Here is a 23070-nt window from a genome sequence, read left to right as displayed (position 1 = left end):
GTTGTGGAAACACAGCGTGAGTCGGACTTCAACAGGATGCTAATAGCCAGACGTAAAAGACAAAAACCACAGCGCAAAATTAACATGAACCCAGAATATATGCATTATGAAAGAGACACCAAGACCAATTCATGAAAATCTACTTTTATTCGGATGCAAAAACTCACAACTTAAAGCAATACTTTAGCAGAGGAGAGGAATACTGATTGCTGGTTATTGTATGTGTGACTGGCTGTTTTTGTCATCTTCATTTGAAACATTAGAAGAGGACAATTGAAGCACTGGTAACAAACACTCAAAAGAAAAGCTGTTGGGTCGAGGACACTGAACATTATCAGAGGATTATGTCAGAGCTCTGGCAATAGATTGTGGTATTTGTTGCCAGTCTCAGTTCAGTGTTATTTTACTAGCAATTTTGGCAGTTTAATTCTTCTTGTTGATTTCGTGTTTAGTTACGGGTCAGAGCCCACACAAGTAATTTTTTAGGTCCTTTGATAATGTTCACAGCCATAGAAGTTGTTGGATTTTTGTTACATAGAAAACTATCTGCACTGTTTTAGCTGCCTTGCACATAGCATTTATTTCTCAACTGTGTTGTCAACTGAGAGTGGTCTAGATTCACAGATGGAAACAGGGACTGTGTAAAAACTCAGTCTGAGGTAAAATTCTCCAAGAAAAACAATAAAAACATACACAGAAAGCAAAGCATATTAAAGCAAAGCCTAAAGGCCTAAAGTAATAGTAATACTCAAGACTGAACATAATATATCTATTTACTTTACTGTAAGGTAACTTAGGTAGTTGTCACATTTTGTTCTCTTAAATCTTGCAATATAAACCAATGGTTTTGATCCACAGTATGAGCTACATTCCATTATGTTGTAAACAGAAATATACACAAGGCATCTACTCGAAAGGATTGTATCAAAATGTTCTAAAAATATCTCTGGTTGGTTTCACAAAAGCAAACTGTATCAAAAGCATTGGCTGAGAGCAAGCAATAATAATAATAATAATAATAATAATAATAATAATAATAATAATAATAATAATAATAATAGGCTTTTACCTTTTTTTCACACAACGAAAAGCGGGACAACCAATCACGTCGCTTTGATTGTGGACCCTACTGAGTCCCATACAGCACATGCAATCCATTAAACTCAACACAATCAAAAACACAATACAGAAAAATAAGCTTTACAGCTGAACATCAGAGAGACAACCTTAGTTGGTCTATTGTGCTTCATACAAATTAGGCCTGGCCTGTCTATACAACAATCATGAGCTTTGTTACCTCACAGATGCATTCAAGCTACTGTTGTAAGCAGAGGCATCACAGAGCAGAAGGACGACAAACGTTATGGAATAATTCTGACGAGAGGGATATGAAAACAAACTGAATGTCACCGCCCTCCAGGTTGTTGCTTTTCTCTGCAAGATCGCCCGTTTCCATGCTGTTGTTCACGTTTTGGGATTCTGTTTCTGGCTTTTGCCACTTTGCTGTGGCTCTGTGACGCCTCTGACGGAACATTTAGGATGTTGTTTTCTGTAAACACCGAGGGCCATGAGAACTGTCACACGCAGCCTGGACTAAAAAAAACGTAAATGCTTTAGTTTGCACAGAAACCCTAATTAACCTAACTTTTACATTCCTATGTTCCATAACATTGCACATGCCTTTAACAAATACTTAGCACCATGCAACCTGAAAATGAGGTGACTCAGGCCTTCTGCAATTTGTTTCTTTTTACTTTAAAAGAGAGTAAGTGAGAAAAAAGCTAGATGTTGGTTAACATTTTACATCAATATAGTGGTACATATTAGGCTGGTATTTGATTATCTCTGTAGGATTCAATTATGCTGGCACTTATACTGTATAGGGCCCTTATTTTAATCACTAGCTTTCTTAGAGTGAATTTTCTTAAAGCAAACTCTAGTGCGAGAGATCTGAGAATGCCTTACTTCTACTATAACCTTTTGATAGCTGTACAATCATTACATAATGGAGCTATTTCAGACCAAGACTAAAACAAGGCCTTGACAACTCAGACCTCTGAGAATCAGTTTGATGCAAAGTCTCAGCAGCACGAATGAAGCAACACAGGGACCATGGGCTTAGAACAGGCCTGCTGGACAGATGTTAAAACAATTTTCGATAAGGATTTTTCAGTCACGCCTCTATTCCACCTCTTTGTTCATTCTGAACAGCAACATTAAGCACGGTCCCATATGAACGAGCCTGGTTTGGATGAATAGATTAACATGGTTTGGGTTGTTAAAGGGTGAGATTGTGTGACAATGCTAGGTAAGGTGGTGCATACCACCACAGGTGGTACGGTGTACAGTGGTGTGTCTCGGTCTGGGTGTGGCTGTTGTGCTCACGTTATTCTTCAGCGGAGTGAGACAGCTGCTTCTCATACAGGCTGAGGACATGATGCACAAACTGGTACTGCTCACAGGTCTGGATCATTCCACCTCTGACAAACACACAGAAGGACAATGGGAAAAGAAATTGGTCTTTGCATTTGTAGCAGGTAAATATTACCAAAGATCTTGAATAGTAATGTTAATTATTGATGCTACTCTGTGTGTACTTTCATGTCGATATTTAGAATATTTTTCACAGTTATTAGTGAGTTATCGATGGTTGGGGTATACATTCTGATTTCAATGTTCTATATTTGAAAAACACCTTATCCTTCTTTGCGAAGTGCGTCACGAAATAATACATTCCTCTGGACTTTTTTTTTTTTAACATTTATTCATGTTGCAATCAGGATTCAAGGTATTTTATTGGCATTATAGATGATAGATATAGATAAATGGTTTTTGCAAATATTTCAAATATGGAATTTTAACCGAAGTACAAGTGAGATAACATTCTTTTAAAACCGAAAGACGTTGATTAAATTTACAATAATTCCTATTCTATTCAAGGGCATTATTTGTAAAACCACATGAGATTTTGTCTTGTGTGCCGGAGCTAAATAAAGTAAATAATTGCGAGCTTGACCTTGAAAGCAGAACTATAAACAGACATGAATAGAAGAATAGAGGCAAAAGCTTATCTCACCTGTCCAGACGGAGTTGGCAGGTGGTTCGCAGGATGTCAACCACACCCTCAGTCCTCAGCTGCTTGCACAGGATGGAGGTGGCAATGAAGCAGCCAGTTCGACCAATCCCAGCACTGTGGGATATAGAGTTAGAGGAAAATAGTCTGAGATTTAGTAACATGCTGAATTCATTAAAACTGAAATCCATTCAGTGTTAATGAAAAGCTTAACATACTACAAAGATGGCACATACTAAACTCAATTTTTTTGCAAAACATAAGAGTTTTTATTTTAATATTAAATGTACATTGTCACTTTATTAAAGGCTGTTTTATTATTATACCTGCAATGGACAATTATTGGGCCACTGGATGGCAGGGCTTCCTCTCTGGCTCCTTCCACTTGCTGGACCAGCTCCAGCAGGGGTGGAGCCTTATCTGGGGTCTTCTGATCCGGCCAGGAGATGTACCAGTAATGCCGAAGGGTGCGCTCCTCTTCCCCGCACTGGTACATGCAAACAAACACAAGGAGCCCCATGAAATGTAGATGAAATCTTGTTGTTCAAACATGCACACATTGCATAGCTTGCTTGTTTTGCTCATTGGGCTGGTTTTGTTTTTGTACATCTGTTGTGCTCCACGTAAATACGGATTGTTGTGTTACCATGACAACAGGTAATGCAGAGCATGATGTGCAATAAATAAACAAAACTTCATTTGAGGACAGCGTTGTGCATTATCGAATCAGTTTTCACAATTTTCCTAGAAACACTCTGTCACTGATCAGCGACACTACAAGTACACAACATATTAGCCGGAGAGCAACAGACAAACAAACAAAATGCTTTTAACTCACGGCACATTTTTGTAATAATCCCTCAATGCTTATTAATCAGCTGCAGGCTGCATTAGCAGAATCATGTTTTGTTTGTCAAGAAGCAAGGCCACCGTGACCCCAAATCAAATATAAATCCCAGAGAACACGGTAATAACAGCAAAACATATTGAAACCAGAATATCATTCACTGCCAAACAGATCTGTAGTGGGAAAAAGAAAACTAACGCTGTTATAACAACATGGGGAATCTAAACATTATTTCAAGACTGAAGCCAATCTGATTTCCTTTTCATAGGCAAAATAAACAGATAATGTCAATAGGCTAGAATTTTTCAGATGTCCATTTAATGTGTTTAACATCCCAACACTGCAGTTTAGTTTAAAAAAAATAATGATTTATTGTATTTATTTCAATGTAATGAAAAAATGACAAAATGACAAAAATTTGTCATGAACTTTCCTAATTAAAGACTGTACCATTTCATACAACAAATATTTTAATGCAAGCAATATTTTTGTTTCATTTAAATTACTGTGTAGCTTCTTAGTCAAAAGCAACACCTACAACAAACACTATTTAACAAAATAACAGGTTTACGTTAAGCACTTGCTGTTCTTTAATAAAATGCACGAACATTTCTCTTTTGTATTAGTTACCTTTAAAGTAAACACCCTCAGGCTGTAGTCATCCTCTTGAGTTACTGAGACAACAGTGATCTCTATGCCCTCATGGGTCACAGTGTCCTCAGGCCAGTACTCTGCACATTTCTGCTCAAGAAAACAAGGGAACGCATACACACAACATTTGTACATGTTAAACTAATACAGTCTGGCAGATACAGTCATCTATCCCTCCTTTGCTACATGGGTATGTAAAAGGCCTTATAATTTATGAGTGTTTTATCCCAGTTGGAAACAGTTTCACTAAAACATCCAATACACTCTATTTACATTTTTTCAAGAAAACACATCCAGTGTTAACAAAACTGGGGCCCACCTCTCTGCTCTTTTGGGGATTGAGGTCTTGAAAAAAGTTGACCTTGTGTCTAGGAAACCATTTTCATGCCGACTTGACTACATGTCGTTGTTCTTTAGTCTAATAAAAGACCCTCAAACACCCCAAGAAACCTCTGATACCATAAGGTTCTCTTTGCTAAAGAACGTACCGGTAGCACCACACATCCTCTCACTTATAAAACAGGGGGATGAGCTGGTCTATGACACATCTATGGTTTGCTTCACAACAGAGCCTTACAGAGTTTGGTGGTTAAAAAAAAAGTCTTTGTCTCATTTTATCAAAGCATATGGTTCCTGTCTCAGCCATGTTGATCAGATTCCATGTTTATGCTTCCTAGGGAGGGACAGAAAATGTCCCCAGACATGCCTCCCAAGCAATTCGTTTGTCTTTGGTTACATATAATTGCTGTGAAGAAAAAGCTGAGGCTAAAATAAATCTTTCCATTTACTGGGCTGTCTATGTTCTAACCCTCACCTAGCGTCATGAGATATGGATGATAACCAAAAAAGTGGCCGGGCTCAGGCTTAGAGAGAGGGTGAGGAGCTCAAAGTTGAGCTACTGCTTTTCCGCATTGAAAAGAGTCATTTGAAGTGGTGCGGGCATCTGATTAGGATGGTCTCTGGTGCCTCCATTTGGATTTTGTCCGGCCACATCCCAACTGGGTGGGAATCCTGGGAAAGACCCAGAACTCGCTGGAGGGATTATCCCATCTTGGCTGGGAACATCTTGGGATTCCCTCAGCATGAGTTCTATTTCATCCCTACTGACCGCCAGAGGCGGTGCTTCAAGCACTGAATGATCATTCTTGCGCATGCGCAGGTCGAGTACTAATGACAACAAAGTCACCTGTGACCTGCCGGGGACCCACGTGACTCTATATAGTCACGTGGCACCCGGCAATCAATCCCTTTTGTTCTTCTCGCGCGCAGGTGTGTTGAGGACAGGTGTGTGGTCGTGTGAAGCCGGTTGCTTCTGTGTATACCACTAATTTCCTAGCTGCTTGTTGCTGGTAGCCCCGTGACCGGGTTTGGTCGGAGCTGCGGGTAAGTCTCGCCCTCCAGGGGCTGCACAAGCTGCTTTCACCTTACCAGATCCGCGGTGACTGGTAAGTTTTTGTTCTTTTCTCAGCAGTAGTTTACTGTTCGCTTTGATTTGCCTCTTTTGTGGCTCTTTTGTCTCACAGTAGCGTTTCTGCTCGCGCTGAGTTTTCAGTTTGTTTATCTACACTCACCAGTAGCGTTTCTGCTCGCGTTGAGTTCTTCTACAGTTGTTTATCTACACTCCCCAGTAGCGTTTTCTGCTCGCGTTGAGTTCTTCTACAGTTGTTTATCTACACTCACCAGTAGCGTTTCTGCTCGCGTTGAGTTCTTCTACAGTTGTTTATCTACACTCCCCAGTAGCGTTTTCTGCTCGGGCTGAGTCCATTTTACTTTGCTGTTGTTTATCTGACTCACCAGTGGCGTCTCTGCTCGTGCTGAGTTCATCTTTGGTTGATTATCGATTTGCTAGTGGCGTTCTGCTCATGCTGAGTTTGGAACCTCTACGGGGGGTTTTCTGCAACGGAGTCGCCGGTAGCGTTTTCTGCTCGTGTTGACTTCTGTTGGTGGCAGGCTAATCACGCCTTTCAGCGGTATGATGCTGGATAATTTATGCTGCTCGTCCTGTCTGGCTCCACTTCAGCCCGACGACGGACATGACCTGTGTCCCTCCTGCCTCGGTGTGGAACATCTCCGGGAGGCGCTGTCAGATAACGCTTGCCCCAACTGTTGCGTCATGCCCCGGTCAGTCAGACTGGATCGGTTGGCTGCGCTGGAGCAGCCTACCGACTGGGCGGGCGCTGCGCCGCGTACTCATTTGCCGATGGGGAAAGCGATGTGCAAACGGTCTACTGTGGCTGCACCTTCGGTACCGACAAAACGAGCCAGACGGACCGATGCAGGGCGGTTGTCCACGAGAGTGGATCATCTCACTACTGAACTGGCCCAAATGAAAGCCCTCCTCCAGTCCTTTCAGACTGCTGATGATCGCGGCCCGGCTCTCCCTTCCGAGCAGGATGAAATGTCAGTCAACGCCGATGATGCTGTTTCTGTGGCGGCCTCTGGCACCCATTTCTGTGAGGACCTGCCGGAGCTGGGCTCCGGGGCCTCTGGGTCGGACTCCATTGCCTCCCAGGAGGACACGGCGGAATCTGTGACATCCGCTATTAGAACGGCTCTTGCCCGTTTACAGATTAGTGTTCCTCAGGCCCAGCCTACGGCTTCCAGCGCCTTCTTTAAGCGCAGTAGGTCAGAGACTGCCTTTATGGTTCCTCCCTCGGCGGAGTACGTGCGGGAACTCCATGCTTGCTGGTCAGACACCAAGGCGCTTTCGCGTCTGACGACGGATGGCAGGGTCCTGGCAGCTATGCTGGAGGCCCCCAAGGTTGGCTTGGGGCAGATGCCAGCGGTGGAACCGGGCATTGCCTCTCTTATTATCCCACCTGATGAGGCTTTGCGGTCCAATGCCCGTTGTCCGCGTCCTCAGTGCCGTATTACCGATGACCTTCTCTGCAAGGCCTATGACTCTGGGGCCCGCATGGGCCGGATTGGGAACTCTCTATCCCATCTTATGCTGGCCCTGTCTTCCTCCTTGGAATCTGTTCCACTGGATCATGCCACGCAAGGCCTGGTTGATGCATCTCTGCAGGCCTTTGCTCTTATGTCGAGGGAACTTGGACGCACACTATCCACACTGGTTCACGCTCGCCGCCAAGTCTGGTTGGCGCAGTCACCACTTACTGAGCCTTGTAGGAGGACCCTCCGGGCCCTGCCTGTGGTTCCGGGGGAACTTTTTGGTTCTGCGGCACTGGACGCCTTGGACCGTACAGCTCAGGCTTCTAGAACGAGGCAACAGCTGGCAGGGCTTCACAGACGTGATCGCCAGCCAGTCAGCACCTGGGCGGCTGCGGGTCCTTCACGGAGGTCCTCAGGGCCTTCTCCTTCTTCCACTGAGCCCCAGGGGCTGGTACCAGGTCAGAGATCGGTCCAGAGACCTGCTCCAGATCGGAGAAACAGGGCTCGAGACCAAGCTGGGACGAGGTCCTTTCATCCCTTTCGAGCCGCGCAGTCTGGCCGACGTCCTCCCGGGCCTTCGAAGGGCCGGGGGGCCCGCAGATGATGCCTTAGGGCCGGCGGTCGGTTATTTTTCCCCGGGTCAGCTCAGCTTCTGGGCTGCCCACACCCCGGACTTGTGGGTGTTGTCCACCCTGTCCCGGGGGTACCGTCTTCAATTCCGCCGCCGGCCACCTATCCCTGGCCGGGTCAGGATGACTGCGATCTGCGACCCGGTGAAGGCACAGGCACTGAACCAAGAAATCTGCACCTTGCTGGCCAAGGGTGCTATAGTGCCTGTGGACCCCCTGCTGGATCCAGGGGGCTTTTATTCCATGTATTTTCTGGTTCCGAAGAAGACCGGGGGCCTGCGTCCAGTCTTGGACCTCAGAGGCCTGAATGTGTACTTGAAGGTCATGCCCTTTCATATGCTGACCACCAAGGAAGTGTTGCAGGCGATTTCCCCAGGCGATTGGTTCACTTCCGTAGATCTCAGGGATGCTTATTTTCACATCCCAATCGCTCCGCCCCATTGGCGGTTTCTTCGTTTTGCTTTTCAGGGGAGGCATTTCCAGTTCAGGGTCCTCCCGTTCGGACTTTCACTGTCTCCCAGGGTGTTCACCCGATGTGTTGCGGCGGCCCTCTCTCCTCTGCAGGCACAAGGATTGAGGATCCTCCCATATCTGGACGACTGGCTCATTTGTGCCGCGACACAGGACCAGGCGGTTCGGGATACTCGGTTAGTGCTCCATCATGTGGGATGCTTGGGCTTGCAGGTGAACATGGAGAAAAGCACTCTGACTCCTTCACAGGAGACTGTCTTCCTGGGCATTGCCATGGATTCCATCTCAATGGCTGCTTGCCCGTCACCCCAGCGGGTGGACAGTATATTGAGCATGCTCCCGGAATTCGGGCGCGGCATGGCACCGCCTTTTGTGCGGTATCTTCGACTTTTGGGCATGCTCACAGCTGCGTCTGCCGTAGTGCCCTTGGGGCTGCTGTCATTGCGGCCCCTCCAGATGTGGTTGAACAGCTTGAATCTGGATCCCGCACGGTACACTCATCGTCTCCGCAGACTTCGGGTGGGGCCTCAGTGTCTTCAGTCTCTGTCCCAATGGAGGGTGAGGTTGTTTATGACCACAGGGGTCCCGCTCGGTTCCCTCCCGTGTCGTCGGGAAGTTGTGTTTACGGATGCATCCTCCACGGGCTGGGGTGCGACTTGGCGGGGTCAAATGGCACAGGGGACATGGTCCCGGCGGCTGAGCAGGGAACACATCAATGTCCTAGAGTTACAGGCTGTCTTTCTGGCTCTTCAGAGCTTTCTTCCAGGCTTGCAGGGGAAGCATGTGCTGGTGAGGTCAGACAACACCACAGTGGTTTTTCACATCAACCACCAGGGGGGAACCAGGTCAAGGAAACTGTTGTGCTTGACTCGACGGCTTCTGACCTGGGCAGCTCCATGCATAGCCAGCCTCAGAGCAGCCTACATACCAGGGCCGGAGAATGTGCCAGCAGATTTTCTATCCCGTCGGAAGCCGCTTCCAGGGAAGTGGAAGCTTCACCAAGAGGTAGTGGAGCGCATCTGGACGGTCTTTGGCAGGGCGGCCGTGGACCTCTTTGCCTCAAGGGACGCATTTCACTGTCCCCTTTGGTTCTCATTGGACAACACCAGCCCTCTGGGCCGCGATGCCCTGGCACACGACTGGCCCCGGGCCCTCCTTTATGCCTTTCCGCCATTCGGCCTCCTTTTTCAGACTCTCCTCAGGGTGCGTCAGGAGGGGCACAGGGTTCTGCTGGTGGCCCCCTACTGGCCAGCGAGGACTTGGTTTCCTCTACTGTGCGAGCTCAGCTCCGGCTCGCCAATGCGTCTCCCCTCCAGGAGAGATCTTCTTTCCCAGGTGGGGGGTCAGATTTTGCACCCCGAACCGGACCGGCTCCAGCTCTGGATTTGGCCCCTGCAGGGCCGGGGTCCACCTTCTCAAGATACCCTGGGTCCATAGGGCATACGATGGCTAATGCATGGGCACCGTCCACGCGAGCTGTCTATGCTAACAAGTGGACGGTCTTTGCGACCTGGTGCCGTGATAGGGGGCAGGACCCGGTGCAGTGTTCAGTTTCGGACATCCTGACCTTCCTGCAGGCATTGCTGGATCAAGGACGGTCTCCATCTACCTTAAAGGTGTATGTGGCTGCCATTTCCTGTTGGCATGTTGGGCTGAATGGTTTTTCTGTGGGCCGAGACAAAGAGGTTGTACTGTTTTTAAGGGGTGCTCGGCGTTTGCACCCACCCAACCGCCCTGTGGCACCGGCCTGGGACCTTTCTCTTGTGCTTGAGGCTCTTCGGTCCCTCCCATTTGAGCCCCTGGCATCGGCAGACCTCAAATGGCTCTCACTAAAGACGGCGTTCCTTTTAGCTATGGTTTCTGCAAAACGTGTGGGGGAATTACAGGCTCTCTCGATAGCCGAGCCCTGCTGCCGGTGGAATCCTGATGGCTCGGGTGTTACACTGTGGTCTGACGTTGCATTTATTCCTAAGGTATCACTGGCGGCTGGCAGTACCCAGCCGCTCCATCTTGCTCGGCTTGACACCGGGAGCCCCTCTGAACCACTGTGTCCTGTTCGTGCCCTTGAGACGTATATCGATGCCACGGCATCCTTCCGAAAGACTAATAGCCTTTTTGTTTGCTACGCTGGCTCACGGAAAGGGCAGGCACTTTCCAAGCAGCGACTTGCACACTGGGTTGTGGATTTGATCTCCAAGGCTTATGCCTTGCAGGACCGGCCACTGCCGGCGGGAGTGAAGTGCCACTCTACACGGGGCATGTCGACGTCGTTTGCTGCCATGACTGGGGTGCCATTGGATGTTATATGCCGTGCGGCCTCCTGGAAATCACCTAGTACCTTTACTCGGTTCTACAGGGTGAATGTGGCTGCGCCCCATCCGCTTCAAGGAATTTTGGAGCAGCATGCCTCTACATCACATTAGGTGGGTGGTGTAGTCGCTGTTCCTTGTTGCTGATTCCTCGTGACCTTGTTGATATGAGTCATCCAGTGCTTGAAGCACCGCCTCTGGCGGTCAGTAGGGATGAAATAGAACGAGGGTTACTGCCGTAACTACGGTTCTATGAATCCCGGATGACCGCCAGAGTGCTTGGTCCCTCGGAATCTCTGCTTTCGCGAGAAGATTGAGGGATTGATTGCCGGGTGCCACGTGACTATATAGAGTCACGTGGGTCCCCGGCAGGTCACAGGTGACTTTGTTGTCATTAGTACTCGACCTGCGCATGCGCAAGAATGATCATTCAGTGCTTGAAGCACCGCCTCTGGCGGTCATCCGGGATTCATAGAACCGTAGTTACGGCAGTAACCCTCGTTTGATGATTTTGCTGAGGAGGAAGATGCTTGGAGTTTCCTCCTGGACCTATTGCCCTCATGACCTGATCTGAGATAGGTTCAAGGTAATGGATGGTTGGATCTGAAGTGATAAAAGTGAAGCCGAAATTACAAAAAGGCTTTAGTAACATTTTTTTTTGTGGTAATCAGTGGAGGTGAGAATACTTGTTAAATTGGTTATTTTGGCAAATAAAGTAACTTCTGAATGTGAATTTTCCTCCACTCCATTAATGTATTCATGATAATCATTGGATTATTTCTTTCTTACATTTTTCAAGAGCGATTATGCCACTAAGAATTTTAAAAAAGATTTCATTATAAGGCTTTTTACTCATCTTTACTATGGACAGCTATTATCGAGGAGGGTGCAGCAACATAATCATTATTCCTGTCTCCACCTCGTTCTTCTCCTCCAGATTGGTGATCATCACAATAATCGGGCTTCTCTCCTGCCACACCATCCTCCAGAAGTCTCCCACTGTGTTCACAGTAGGGCCCTGCGTGGCAATGTAAGCTTGTTCCTCATCCCCATAACCCTGCGCAGGCACAGGGAAACATGGCAAGATGGGACAGTTATCAGCAAGAAATAAAACAGCAGTTTCACAACCACATAGCTGCCTGGTAAAACAAACATTTCCCTTACTTTGAGATAATTCGCATTAATGTAGGTTGAAAGAAAATCATCTTCATCCTGTGACTTCAAGATGACTCTGCTGTGTGTATCTGTAGGTGGAAAGGGTGACAAAATCATAAGAGCATTGAATGGTTTCACTGAATTGTGAGTCTTAGTGGTAATATATGGAACTTTCACTGAGCAATATGGATAATTAACAGTTATTTAAGGAGAGATATACAAAAATTTATATACTTTCATCTGTGATTATCTTGATTTGCAGGCATACTTACTGGGTAAAATGGTCTTGTAGCGATTTTTTCTCACAAGCCCTGGGTAATTATACTCCTTAGGGTCCACAAAGTTCATGGGAGTTTCCTGCCAGTAATGAAAGAACAGTTGGCGCTAGAAAAATCTATTCAGGCATCCCCTTCTGCCAAACACTAAGAAAATAATATCCAGAGACATGAAGTCATCGGCTGCCCTTTGCAGCAAGCTATTGCTGTCTAATTGTACTCGACCTACGGGGTTTTGCAAGCGCTTGTGTGATATCGAGTGCAAATCTTCATGCCTAACAGACACTGAAATCCTCTGTGGGTTTTTTATATGCAGAAAACATTTGTAGCCCTCCGTCCTTCGCCCACTGACAGGCGCTAGAAAAGCTTACGGGTGTGCGGTGAGCTTGGTGGGGTGGTTGTGCATGTGTGGGTGTGTACATTAGTGCCTGCGTCTATGAATGCGTGTCAGTGTCAGCGTATGTCTTTTCCGGTGAGTCTCTGCTAATCTAAGAGTGTAGGTGGCTGAGCTGCTGTTGTTGCACTCACATAAAACTCCGCCTGCAGGCTCTGGTCATCCATGGCCCTTGTGTGCAGCATGGCAGGGGTCAGGACGTGCGTTCCCTGTCGGAGGTACTCCTGGGCCGACTGGTCTCGAGGAGAGAGCTGAGCCCCGTAGCCGTAGGGTTCTGTACATCCTGGCGTGCACATGTCCAGCGTCAGAGAAACATTGGAGCCTCTCCTGTGGGATTCAGCCAGGGTTAGTTGGCACGGATGAGGAGTATGTGCACTCATTTACTGCCTAAAATTACAAATGAACATCGTTCTGTCTCTCTTTCACTACCTAGAAATGCTTTTCTCATGACACAGCTCTGTGTGTGCGGAATGCCTCACTCTAACCTCTCCTGAAGCCCCACTGGGGTGACGGTGAGTGTGGAGGCATCTCCTTCCATCCTGGTGTCTGAGCCCATGTCAAAGACTGGCGTCTGAGGTACTGGGTCAAGCTCCATCAGATCCTCCTGGGCATCAGTCCACTCTGACAGGGTGAAGGAGGGTTGGCGGCTCACAGACTGCCGCCGATCACCGATCTCTCTGGAAATTGTTCCTGATGACCACAAGCCAGTTCCATAACACCACTTAGACACCATGTGGATCACCTGAGACAAACAGAAAAAATCAACTTGCTGATTCATCTATTCAAAATGCACAACAGGGGGTAGAATCTTGAAGTTTAAGTAATTAATCTCTTTATATTTTGCTTCCATAGAGACAAACTGAATTTTTTGGTAATGCATCATTTGTATACATACGACTCAATACCATAAACCTTTACTGATTATGTCACATTGCAGGTTTTTGATGTATTTTATTGGTATTTTAAGTTATGGACCAACATACAGTAAGTAGTGTGTTTAAGAAGTGGAAAGAAAAAGATGCATGGTTTTATATAATCATATATAATTCTGACTGTGTGGTGCGTATTTGTACACTCTACACTTTAGTCAATAGTTTACAGATGACTTTTAACTTAAATTATAACAGAAGTTTTTGAGCCATATTGCTTCCAGCTTTAAACAGATCTTGAAATATTTGTGTCCTTGTCTCTGCAAAACCATGCTTTTGTAGAAGAGAGGTGAAATAATGTAAGTCTTAATATTACAAGGCACTGAGAAATTTAAGCATCAAAAGTTATTCTTAACGATTTGATAGAAAATTTATGACAAAAAGACAACCAATTTCAGACAGATTTTTGCTGTTTATTCAATCTGTTATAAAGACCTAATTTTATCATTTACTGGATGTATATTTAATTCTTAGCTTGATCTTTAGTCAATTTGTTTCCTTTCAAAGCTTAATATATTATTTATTCATGTAGACACAATATTTCAATATTTAGGAATCTTTCCCCCAAAAAGCACAAAAGTCCACAAAATATTAAATATTGAGTATTTTACCATGATAACAAAGATTGCCACTCCAATGACCGCTGTGCCGCTTACAATCCAGTTGTGCTGTGTGGTGTTTTGTACCTCTTTCATCAACACTGTAGACTAATCAATGAAGAGGCGTGCACAGAAACAATTAGTTAACAGGTTAGACAGGTTTCACATTCAAAATTAACAGTGGGATAATGGATCAATACTTACGTCCATTCCAAAAATTGCTTGACATGGTAAAAAGAAGCCTAAGTAGAAGTCGATGACCTGAAGGGCTTTGTAGAAGGAAGAGAGTGGTCCATTTCCTTCCAGCACAAAGAACACCCAATACCCCTGGGAAGAGGGAAATAGAATAGAATAGAATAGAATAGAATTACTTTATTCATCCCAGCAGGGAAATTATTTCGCAGTTACAGCAGCATAGAGACAAGACACACAACAACCACCACTGAGTAGCAATTGTAGACAAGATAAAAATAAAAATAAAATATAACATGCTGTCAATATAAAAAGCAGCTTAGAGTAGTCCTTGCAAAGATTCAAAAAAATGCAGATACAGTATGTATATGTAAATATATGTACAGCAAGTGTGCCAGTGTATTCAGATGACATTCTCCATCTCAATCATTGGTGATCCCAAAGCATTCCCAGGCTATAAGAGGTTTACTTTATAGTTCACCCAGTTAAGTTCAAGGTCTGTCTCCAGGGCTCCTCATTGCATCCTAATAAGATGCCTAAACTCCTTTCGATGCAGAGGAGCTGAGGCTTCACTCTAAGCTTCACCAAGATCTGGAGCTCATCAGCCTATCCCTGAGTTCAGCCCAGTCACTTTATGGAGAAACACAGTTTTTTTTTTGGTTGCAAAGCTTATTATTTGGTGCATATTTCATGACTACCGGTAAAGGGTTGACAAATGAAGCATTAATTTGCAAGTTTTGCTACTTTGCTCACATTTTTCTTCACCTTGACAACCAAAGCAATCACTACATCACTGCAGACGAAACCCCAATCTGTATCCATTTCCTGCTTCACCTTGTGACTACTCAAAGACAAAACAGCAGGACATCTGAACTCCTTTGCTAGAACCAAATGTTGACGTAACGCAGAGTGTACAGTTCACCTTTTTCTGGCTCCCCTCTACAGAATCCACCTTAACATTATGGTTAGGTTTGAGTTCCTCGTGGGCATGTTGTTCAAGGCTTGTCCTGGTAGGTCTACTTATGCCACTGGTCTTATTGAAGCAGTCAGACAATGAGCAACCTGAAGACCTTTATTATTGACACACCATAGGAAACCAAAAACTTTGAATGAAATGGGGACAATACTGGACCGGAGCATAAACCTGGTGATGGAGCCATGGCTCTTGGGACTCAAAATACCCACAGGAAAGCTTAACCATGTGAGCCCACCACCTGACCAGGAGGGACGAGTGATTTTAGAGATGGATGGCAGGCGAGGGCGAGAACTACAGACTACTCCAAACTCTACTATGATGGTGTTGCAGTATCAGTAAATACAAAACCTTAAATTACATTCCAGTTGATGGCTGTTCCTAGCTGCTGATAGAAATTGTCATTTTACTGCATTGCAGTTGTTTCAAAGACTGTATTGTGGTACTTCTCCCCTTTTCTTCACATTAATCAGACATGAGTTACATAAAAAACATATAGAAAGATGTGATGGAACACCACAGAAGTATAGCAAGTAAAATACATGTGGCAAAATTAATCGATCCTTCATTAAATACCACCGTTACACATCAGAACACAGTTGTAATTTAATTAAGAAAAATATATATTATTTGATATACATACTGTGACTTGAGAGCTGATGAACAGTGCAGCCCAGCACTGAAGCTCCACAAACAACGCATACACTTTGTGGATAAACACTTCCTCTCCCTCCTGGCTTTGGCCTCCATCTTTACAGTCAGACACACCATCCTTTTTAGCGGCTCCATCACCTATCTTTTCCACCTTTGTGGGTTCATCCAACCAGACGGGGTCCTCATCGGGCCTCAGGAAGATGGAGTCTTCAGTGTGGGAACGAGTGGAGCTGCTCAGCCGGCGGGTCATGATCCCCCTGTAGAATGAGGGTAAAAAGAAAGAAAGGAATTTTAGGACTTCATCTAGATGATTGTCCAGTAGAGACAGTAAAAAAAAATCTCCAGCTTTCTGTTTGAACATTGTGATGGTTCAGTGACTTGGAACATTGTCTGAGATATTTAGAAATACATCCTTGGTGTAGAAAATGTTTCTTTTTCCTTTCCTTTTGGCCAACAAGGTATATATATTTTAAAATGTTCCAACTCTATTGTTTTTACTGTTTCTATATGTGCTTACTGTATTTATGAAGTTGTGAACATTTGGTTTTAAATGAGCACGTGTATGGCAGAAAATATTGCCCTTTTTCCACAGGCCTACTCACATGTACAGCGAAGCGACATAGAGTGGGTCTCATCTCCGGATCCTCTTGTCTCCTTTAGATGGGACTCTATTGTGTGAAATATGTGTGTGTGCGTGTGTGTGTATTTTAGAGAGATGAGTCAGGGGTAGCGTGTTTACAGCCCTGTCCGTCACCTTGGCAACAGAGTGGCACTCATCCCTCTCATCCAACCCGAGCATTATCATGTACTGAATTCACACACACACACAGTCACACACACCTTTGTAACAGTCAGCAGTGGATTCAGAGGCTCTTTCTGCCCTCTACTTTTATCTTTCAGCCATTAATGAAGATGTTTTGTACATTTGGCGGATTGCCACCACGTGATTTGTGTGAATGTGTGAAAGTGAAAGCCTTTGAGAGCAGTGATGTGCTCTTTTTTTATTATTATTCTGAATGTGTTGCTGATGGCTAAATTTGTCATGTGTGAGTTTGGAACCATTTATTTTTTTTTTTATCAATGACAAACAACTAACAATGAATGTTCCCTCATAATAAAAGCACAAAACAGCAATGGAGATGACTTACAGGGAGGTGAGTTAACTAAGTATAGCCTGTACCCTTGTCAACAGAACTAAAGTCAATATATTTTTTAAATTTAACTCCTTTATTTAACAAATGCTGAAATCAAAGTACTAATTTATGGGTTTATTGCTGACATTTAAAAATACTATCCTGTGTTTTTTTCACACTAAATATCCACTTTTCAGTTATTACTGTGTTATATGCATGGCAGCCATATTGGATTGCCAGATTGGGATCTGTGAATATCCTTTCACTGAAATTTAGTGGGACTGTTATGTTAGGTTTTACAAATTGAAACTTTAAGTTTTCAACTTCTGAGTAAAAATGATCTGAATAACTGAACCATATTTTTCAACTAATCACGGAACATGATTTGTTTTCTTTGTGCGACGTTGAATATGTTGTTTTTATGACACAAGAAAGCAGATTGAAAATGTCTGAATCAGATATACTGTATATCTCAGTAGGGCATTGTCAAAACAAAAAACACTTAACTACCATTTCTTAACATTTTGAGCATCTCTCAATCTGAAAGAAATATAACATTCCTTGCTATTAAGTGTGTGCAGCTCTAGCTGTTCGTATGCTACCTCTCCTCCAGTCACCACAAGGGGTGCTAATGCACTTACCTACAAGAGATGGCAGGGAACTGGTGAAGGAGGCGGATCACATGATCGGTTTGAATCCTGTATCCCGTGGCAACTGGTTGTTGTCAGCCATTGTGAGGCAGAGTTGATTCTGAAGGACACAAGACAACAGCCGTGTGTTGCATCGCTGGATTTCAGATTAAATAAACTAGAAAGAACATAAGAATGACGATCACTGCTGGGTTCAAAATAAAGTAAAACCACTGTGCCCAAATAAGCTGGTCACACTGAGGCTTGCTTCATGAACCAGTTTCCTTCAGAGGTGGATCAAGGTAGGCCATTTGTCACCTTCCAGTTGAGGATGATGTAAGGTGACACAATAAGCTGTCAATATCTCGTTCCTTCTCCCTTCGCTCCTTGTCTTTTCTTCCCTGAGAGGCAGGGGGATGATTCAAGCCAGACTTTGCCAACACCCTCAGAAACACATTCAGATAGCTCCAGTCACATCAGTATGCATGAAGTGAAGCCTTCCCCGCGCTACTCCTCTCTCCTTTCCACCATCTCCCCTCCTCTCCCTCTGTGCCACTGGACCCCAATGGCCGGAGTGGGTGAGCTCAGCGGAATATGAGACCACAGCAGAAGCTGAAGATGCTTTTCTGTGTGTTAGTTTGAGGAAGAGAGAGTGCAGGTGATGAACAGAAGGGAGCTGCTTTGAGTCCTTTTCTTTCTCTCTTTTCCTCCCTGTGAAGGTGGTTTGAAGTGATGACGCCAGCTAGCACTGCTCGTAGCCATGGCAATGTGCATACAGGCAATGTATATGAAGCATGCTCACAAACACACACAGAGCCGCGCACACACATCCGAGGATCTTGTTGGATAAGAGAAAGTTCAGCGTCCTTCCGTTTTTAAGTGACAGGTGAACATCTAGATGAGTTTGAGGAGGGATGAATGGGAGGATATTTTTTGTATGAAGGTTGTCTCAAGCAATGACGCAGCGAGGTTGGCGTTTTGGTAACTGTGGCAACCAATACTTTATGTTATGCGCACATACACCCCTGCGAGCGGGCAAATACACCACACACACACACCTGAGCACCCCTGCATGTGCATGAAAAAAAGAAAAACAAACATACATCAGCAGTACAAGAGCACCAAGAATAGCTATGTTTGTACAAAAAGTGCTTTGGTTGCTGAGTGAGTTGTTTGAAGCATTTATTGTCTGCGCATGTTTTGATGATTAATTTTTAGTCAGAAATTACAAACACAAGCAAAACATACATTTATTTAATTTTTGTTTACTGAAACTTAAATTCAACACATATGGAGAAAGTAAGCTCTACCATTTTTCAGCCTTTTTAAAAATTGAAAATAATGTATGTTTTTTTCTTTTTTGCAATAAAAAAATATGTGGGCCAGCTTGTTTAAAGTAAATTGAAGAAACAGTCCCTCCTCCAGTATACAGTGGTCAGAATTAGGTGCCTTTGTGTGAATATTTTTAAAAACGAGCCAGTTTTTCATTTTTCTTTGCCACTAGTTTTGTCTCTTTTGCGCTAAAATTTAATGTCATTTAAATTGAAAAAAATTTAAATGACATTAAATTTGTAAAAAAAATTCATGTAAATGTCAATTAATGTAGTCCCAGTGACAAAAAGAAAAATGGACAGAATTTGAATTTTAATATTTTGTATTTTAAATGAAAATCAATGTTTTTGGGGGGATTTGTTTTTCTTTGCATCATTGCGTTTATCCAGAAATGTAGTGAGGATTCAGAAAAGAGAAAGCAGGTTTATCTTTGAATAATATATTTCTGTATTTCAGTCTTAATCATTTTCTGTTGAAACATTTTGATCCCCTGGAATGATAAGAAATATTTTTCTTTGGAATTGCAGGATTAACAGACTGAAATAATTATGCTATGTATTCACAGTTATGTTTCCAAGACTTTTTCAAATGTTTTTATGTCAACAAAAACATAAATTATTAGATAAGTTCATTAAAGTTTTATTTATATATGACATTTACATCCCCTTCATTTTTTACTCATTAATTTGATGTTAAATTATGGTAAAAGCATACTTAGACCAAATGAAATTAAGGAAAATAAGTCAACCTGGCTGCTGATTCAGCTTAAATTCTGTTTGAAGGTCTTCTTCTGTAGAGTCCTTACAAACATCGCCTTCTACCTCCTCAAATGCGTTTCCTTTAAGGAACCTAGAGTCCATCTGAGTCGAAACAGAATTATACAACCACCCTGTGGCATCTGTTTGAGAAGTACCGCCGTACCAGGACTGACGAGAGCTGACAGATGTGTAAAAGCTCTTTCCGAAAATCAGGAACAAGGGGAATTAATGTGGTGACAGCTGGCTCGTGCTTTAATGGCTATTTCTGATTCTTTGGAATTATATCTGGAGATGTATCCAAATAAGCTGATCCGTCCTATTTTTCAGTGTTTTATTTGATTTGTCTTCCATTAGTAAAATAACATTTTCAGACGGTGGGAGTATTTACAGTTTCCAGGTGAATAAAGAGTGAGTATTGCCGTGCTTATGTAGCACAGAGAGATGAGGTAGGAGGAAACGCTTACAGAAAGTGATGAAGGGATGGTAACATGAGATAAAGTCATGAGACCTCTCTCATCGATACACACAAACACACACCGATACAAACTTGACATTAAAACACAGGGAAAAATCACAATGACCTTAAAATGAAACATCCTGCATGTCTGCAGCTTTCCCCTGTTCATCCTAAAAATAATCAATCAATCCAGTCTACAATTTCTGGCAGTGACTCAAACAGGCACTGTAAAGATAAATCTCAAAAATATTTACTCAAGGCCACAACTAATAACTAGCTAAACTGTGTGAATAATTAGGATGTGCTGCATGGCAAAGTGATTTTCCAGGCTGCTGGAGATAAATCTGGATTCCCGTTGTGTTACATGACTGCGCTGCATCAAAGCTCCAGTGCAGGAATGGCATCCTCTGGCAGTCATTCATACTAAGACGAAACACCATTCATATCACGTACATGCTACGGTGAGTTAGAGCGACCACACAGTGCAGAGCTGGATGGATTAGTAATGAATCATCCGGGGAGGTGGACTGTTGCATGTCTCTATTTGGCAACTCCCACATAGTCACATGGAAATTTTACAGAAAATCTGCGTTTTGCTCATGTTCAGAACATAAAATATTTATGTCACGGCAACAATGAGGAGCCAACCTGTTGGCAAATGGTCTGTTTCATCTGTGTGGGAATGAACAGAGCAGGAAAACTGTGACACATCCCTACCTTTTTTCCAGTCAGGATAGTAAAAACCATGGGGGCTTTTGGTGAGGAATTGGTATTCACCTCATGTCGCACAGCCACAGAGTGGGGGAAAGACGGGAGAGACAGGGGAGGGGAAGAGGAGGGGCGGTGGGGGGTTGATATGCTGGAACAGTCATAGCCTGGAGTCTGGTTTGGATGAGTCTTCTTACCTGGCTGAGCTCGTCTTCACATCACCATCTGCTGCTCTGCTCCCCTCCGAGTCAAAGACCAGGAGCCAAACACCAACTAGCACGCCAATCCCTTTACTGCTCCTCTATCTGGGAAAAGAGGGAGCGTGTTTGCATGTGAGAAGGAGACAGACTGACAATGAGAGGCAAAGAGGGATAGAGAGAGAGAGACAGAGAGAGAGAGAGAGAGAGTCAGAGGGTCTGCATGAGGTTTGGAAAGGCGAAGAAGGCAAACATAGCTGTTTGTCCGGCTGTGAAGATGAGACGAAGGAGCCGAAGTGTGATGGGCTCTCTTTTGTTTGTATCCTGGAGGAGAGCGAGATCCACAGGCAGCAGCTTCGTCTAGGTATATGCAGCAAGAGGCTGTGTGGTAGCCTTGGCAACAGAGCTAGAATGAGAGAGAGTCAGTGAGGGAGCGAGCGAGAGAGAAAGAGAGATAGAGAGCGCGACTGGGGGTGTGTATGTGAGTGTGTGTGTATGTTTATTGGCAATTCTAAGGGGACACAAAACTGGTCCTACACACATCTAAAGCAAGGTTGCCACAACGTAAACCAGTTCATTTTCAGAATAAAACCATGTTATTAGATTCATCCTCAAAGTGGCTGCATCATAGCATTTTATTTTTTTTACCTGGGGCAGAATATAGATCCTAATTGGTGACAGGCTTTATTAAACCAACATGAATAAACTACAAGCTTGGACTGAGCGGCAGTAAATGTCATGTGCCATCTTGTTTCCATCAGCACTCACCTCTAGACCGATTGTGAATCACACTCCACATTACAGATCAGAGCAACATGTGTAGGTGAGCAGCCTTTGCCCCATGCTCCCACCCTTTTTGGGGTGAAAACAAGCCTTCACCTTTGCCTGGCAGTGATGTTGCATTCAATTTAATCTGAACTTGGAAGTGGGAATGATATCACAACCGAAAAGGTAATGGTGTCCCTGTAGCAAGTCTGAAAACCAGCGCCATTTGTAAATGTTGCACTTAGTGACCAATATATAAACTTTAGGAATACGAGCAAAGCCATTTTCCATCTGTGTTACTCAAGCATATTCTCTGATAGAGGTTCTATTGTCATATATTTGAAAAAATTTCAGAGATTTAAATATTAGAGGGAATTGAACAGCAACTACTACTTAGCAAACGCTATATATTATTTTTAGGTTGAGGTCGGTTAGAAGCTTTGACCTTTTAAGTAGTAATAAATCAGAAACTGTTTCTTAAAGTACAGTTAAAAAAAACAAGCATTTTGTTTTAGCAAGAGAGACCGTTGTCAATTTGCATAAAGTCATTCTCTTCTTAATTCTCAATCCTTAATGGGGAAGTTCAAAATCCTGAGATCCAAGTTTTCAAAATCAGTTGTCATGCCACCAAACCTTGTTGGTTCCTAACCAAATTCAACCTTATAATCTGACACAGCTCTGTTGCTCACAGAACCTAATAATAATCCATTAATCATTGATTTAATTAAACCAATTCCTCGCAAACAGGAAATTCAGAGAAAGACGTTGAGATTACCTTGCGCAAGCAAAACCTAACTCACAGAAAAAAAAAGAGAAAATCCCACAAGATTTAAAACAAAGGACAATTTAAATATTTCCACTGCTGTCTAATCTGTGATGAATTGTGAATTTATGTAGATATTGACTGGTTATTGTCTGTGCAATGTGCATTCCTTGATCCATTTGGAATGAAATGGAATCCAGCTCAAATCCACAGAAGTTTTAGCAAAGTAACCAATTATAATTGACCTTATTTAGCTCAATAACTAGAACAATTCATGATGAGTTA

General features: G+C 43.8%; 1 protein-coding gene across 4 annotated transcripts; it reads right to left on the bottom strand.

Moving 5' to 3' along the window:
- Positions 1–128: 128 nt before the first annotated feature.
- Positions 129–21651, bottom strand: ptpn5 (protein tyrosine phosphatase, non-receptor type 5). 4 transcript variants are annotated; one of them, XM_023351308.1, is made up of 15 exons: positions 21258–21651; positions 17818–17926; positions 16033–16300; positions 14429–14551; positions 14237–14332; positions 13182–13438; positions 12831–13023; positions 12300–12384; positions 12037–12116; positions 11792–11929; positions 4551–4661; positions 3400–3560; positions 3077–3190; positions 2386–2480; positions 129–1549 (listed from the first exon to the last, which is right to left on the bottom strand). In XM_023351308.1, exons 3-14 carry the CDS (start codon positions 16291–16293, stop codon positions 2387–2389), a joined length of 1713 nt encoding a protein of 570 aa, XP_023207076.1. In that variant the 5' UTR covers positions 16294–16300; positions 17818–17926; positions 21258–21651; the 3' UTR covers positions 129–1549; position 2386. The 4 variants fall into 4 exon arrangements, with proteins under 4 accessions (XP_023207076.1, XP_023207063.1, XP_023207072.1 ...); XM_023351295.1 differs by having other exon boundaries at positions 129–2480; XM_023351304.1 differs by lacking the exon at positions 21258–21651 and adding an exon at positions 21070–21172 and having other exon boundaries at positions 129–2480.
- Positions 21652–23070: the final 1419 nt, after the last annotated feature.

Source organism: Xiphophorus maculatus, chromosome 2, assembly GCF_002775205.1.
Source record: "Xiphophorus maculatus strain JP 163 A chromosome 2, X_maculatus-5.0-male, whole genome shotgun sequence".
NCBI lineage: Eukaryota > Metazoa > Chordata > Actinopteri > Cyprinodontiformes > Poeciliidae > Xiphophorus > Xiphophorus maculatus.
Note: the sequence above shows the minus strand (reverse complement) of the source record. Positions and strands in the feature narration are given on the sequence as shown.

Excerpts from the sequence above, each read along its gene's own strand:
- ptpn5 (XM_023351295.1), bottom strand. The coding sequence starts at position 16,293 with ATGACCCGCCGGCTGAGCAGCTCCACTCGTTCCCACACTGAAGACTCC. Across the intron at positions 12,385-12,830 it reads GCCTGCAGGCGGAGTTTTAT|GAAACTCCCATGAACTTTGT; the intron begins GTGAGTGCAACA and ends CATTACTGGCAG. Across the intron at positions 3,561-4,550 it reads TGAGGGTGTTTACTTTAAAG|TGCGGGGAAGAGGAGCGCAC; the intron begins GTAACTAATACA and ends TGCATGTACCAG.